Source organism: Plasmodium gaboni (assembly GCF_001602025.1).
Source record: "Plasmodium gaboni strain SY75 chromosome Unknown, whole genome shotgun sequence".
NCBI classification, from domain to species: Eukaryota; Apicomplexa; class Aconoidasida; order Haemosporida; family Plasmodiidae; genus Plasmodium; species Plasmodium gaboni.
In genome coordinates this window covers 1-2,370 of record NW_017385269.1, presented here as the reverse complement: position 1 = coordinate 2,370, position 2,370 = coordinate 1, and the positions used below count along the sequence as shown (strand labels likewise).

The window sequence follows — 2,370 nt, the reverse complement described above, 5'->3', positions numbered from 1 at the left end:
ATGTATACATATATATATATATATATATATATATATATATATTATATGTTTTTCTGTTAAGAAAATGAAAAAATACACATAAATGAATAAACATATATGTGGAAAGAAATATTTAACAATATATATATTAATATATTAAGAAATTATTTTTTTTCTGATTTATAAAAATATTTGGTATATCCATAAAAATATTCTTATTTAATCATATAACATTCATTGAAATTTAATATATAAAAATATATATATATATATATATATAGAGACTTATTATTATTTTTATTTTTTTTTTTTTCTGTCTATATATATATATATATATTAATTCCTTTTATATGTGTACTTATAAATTACAGCTTATTATTTTTACATGTACATTTGTAGAAAATAAATTTTTATTGTTTTTAAAATTTCCAAAAAAAAAAAAAAATAAATATTAATATTCTAATAAATAAAATAGTAGTCTTATTTTTTATGATGTATATGTATGCCTATTCAATTTTTTATACATAATATTATAATATAAAAAATAAAAAAGAAAAAAGAAATATATATAATATATATATTATATATATTATATATATATATATATATATATATATGTATTTATATATGTGTACATATAATATTATAATAATTTTATTTCTTACAATATTAAATTATTGTAGAATCTATTAAATTAACAATTTCTTTTTAACAATAAGATTTTTTTTTTTAAAGTTTATTAATATATAAAGTCATATGTGTTAGAAGATATAAAATTTGTGGATCTTTATATGCACACACTTTATTTATTTTTTTTTTTTAATAATAATAATAAAAGATATAAAATATATAATTTAATAGGAATATATTTATATGATTATACATGATAAAATATAGTACATAGGAAAAACACACATATATAATATATACATATATATATAATATATATATATATATATATACATATATATAACATTTATGTGTCCATATATTTTTATTTGTACCTTTTTCTTTCTTCCAAAAAATGAGTAAAGAAAATGTAAGTGAAAATGTTAGAAGAGTTCTAGAAAAAAAAGAAAAAAAAAAATTAAAAGAAGAAAAAGAATTATATAAAGCTACAAAAGTTATAAGTAGTCAAAATAATATATTAAGAAAAATTATAGCACAGAAACAATCCTCTTCAACTAGCTTTATTAATAAAATAAAAGATATAAATAAATCACTTCCTCATATTAGAAGCAAAAATGAAAAAAATTATATGAAAGAAAATAAAATTAGATTACAAGAAACTATCAATCAACAAAAAAAAATGATAGAAAAACAAGAAGAACTCAAAAATAAAAAACCTTTCATAATGAAAAAATATAAAAATGTAACCTCCAAGGTAGCTAAAAATTTGTTGGAAGCCCAGCAAAAAGAAGATAAAAAAGAACAAGATGGTAGTAATAAGGAATATCATACAAACATAGAAGAAGTGGAAGATGTAGAAGAAGAAAATCAAGACGGAAATGGACACGACGAAGATGAATATGGAAACGATGGAGATGAATATGGAAACGATGGAGAAGAATATGGAAACGATGGAGATGAATATGGAAACGATGGAGATGAATATAGAAACGATGGAGACGAAAATGGAAACGATGACGATGAATATGAACACGATGGAGATAAAAATGGAAACGATGACGATGAATATGAACACGATGGAGATAAAAATGTAGACGATGACGAATATGTAGAAGAATACAATGAATATGAAGAGTACGAAGAAGATGTTGAATATGAAGAAGAGGAAACACAAAATAACAAAAAACAAAATGAAAAAAGAGAAGACGATCTTATCACTAATGAAACTAAAAGAGAAAGTAGTATTATAGATAAATTTAAAAAAAATAAAACTAATGAACATAAAAATGAAAAATTACATAAAAATTTCGGAAAACTACCAAATTATATATTAAAGAAAAAAAAAGATGTAAGTCAGGATTCATTAGATACACCCGAAGGATATCGTGTCTTAAAAAATGAAGAAAGAAATTATGTTCTTAAAGAATTACATTCACAATTAAAAGATATAAAAGAAGAATACAAAAATAATAAAGATAAACAAAAAAAAATTCAACTAGGAAAAAAGTTGAAAGAAGTAAAAGAATCCATAGAGATGTTTAGTAATCCATATGTTCTGGTGGATGAAAACTTCTGAACAAACATAAAATTAAAATATATATTATATACTATATACTATATATTTATGTTTAATCCATTTTTAAGCACTTTATTGTATGGAAAGGTGCATATATTTGACTATATACAATGAGAATACTTCGTTCTTTTTAATATCCATATGTAAAAAGATACATATAAATATATATATATATATATATATAT

The 2,370-nt window shown here is 19.5% G+C and overlaps 1 protein-coding gene across 1 annotated transcript; it reads left to right on the top strand.

Annotated features, from left to right (window-relative positions):
* Nucleotides 1-1,003: 1,003 nt before the first annotated feature.
* On the top strand, nt 1,004-2,185 carry PGSY75_0009300 (hypothetical protein; the record flags this gene model as incomplete). Its single annotated transcript, XM_018783229.1, has 1 exon — nt 1,004-2,185. One exon carries the CDS (start codon nt 1,004-1,006, stop codon nt 2,183-2,185), a length of 1,182 nt encoding a protein of 393 aa, XP_018638988.1.
* Nucleotides 2,186-2,370: the final 185 nt, after the last annotated feature.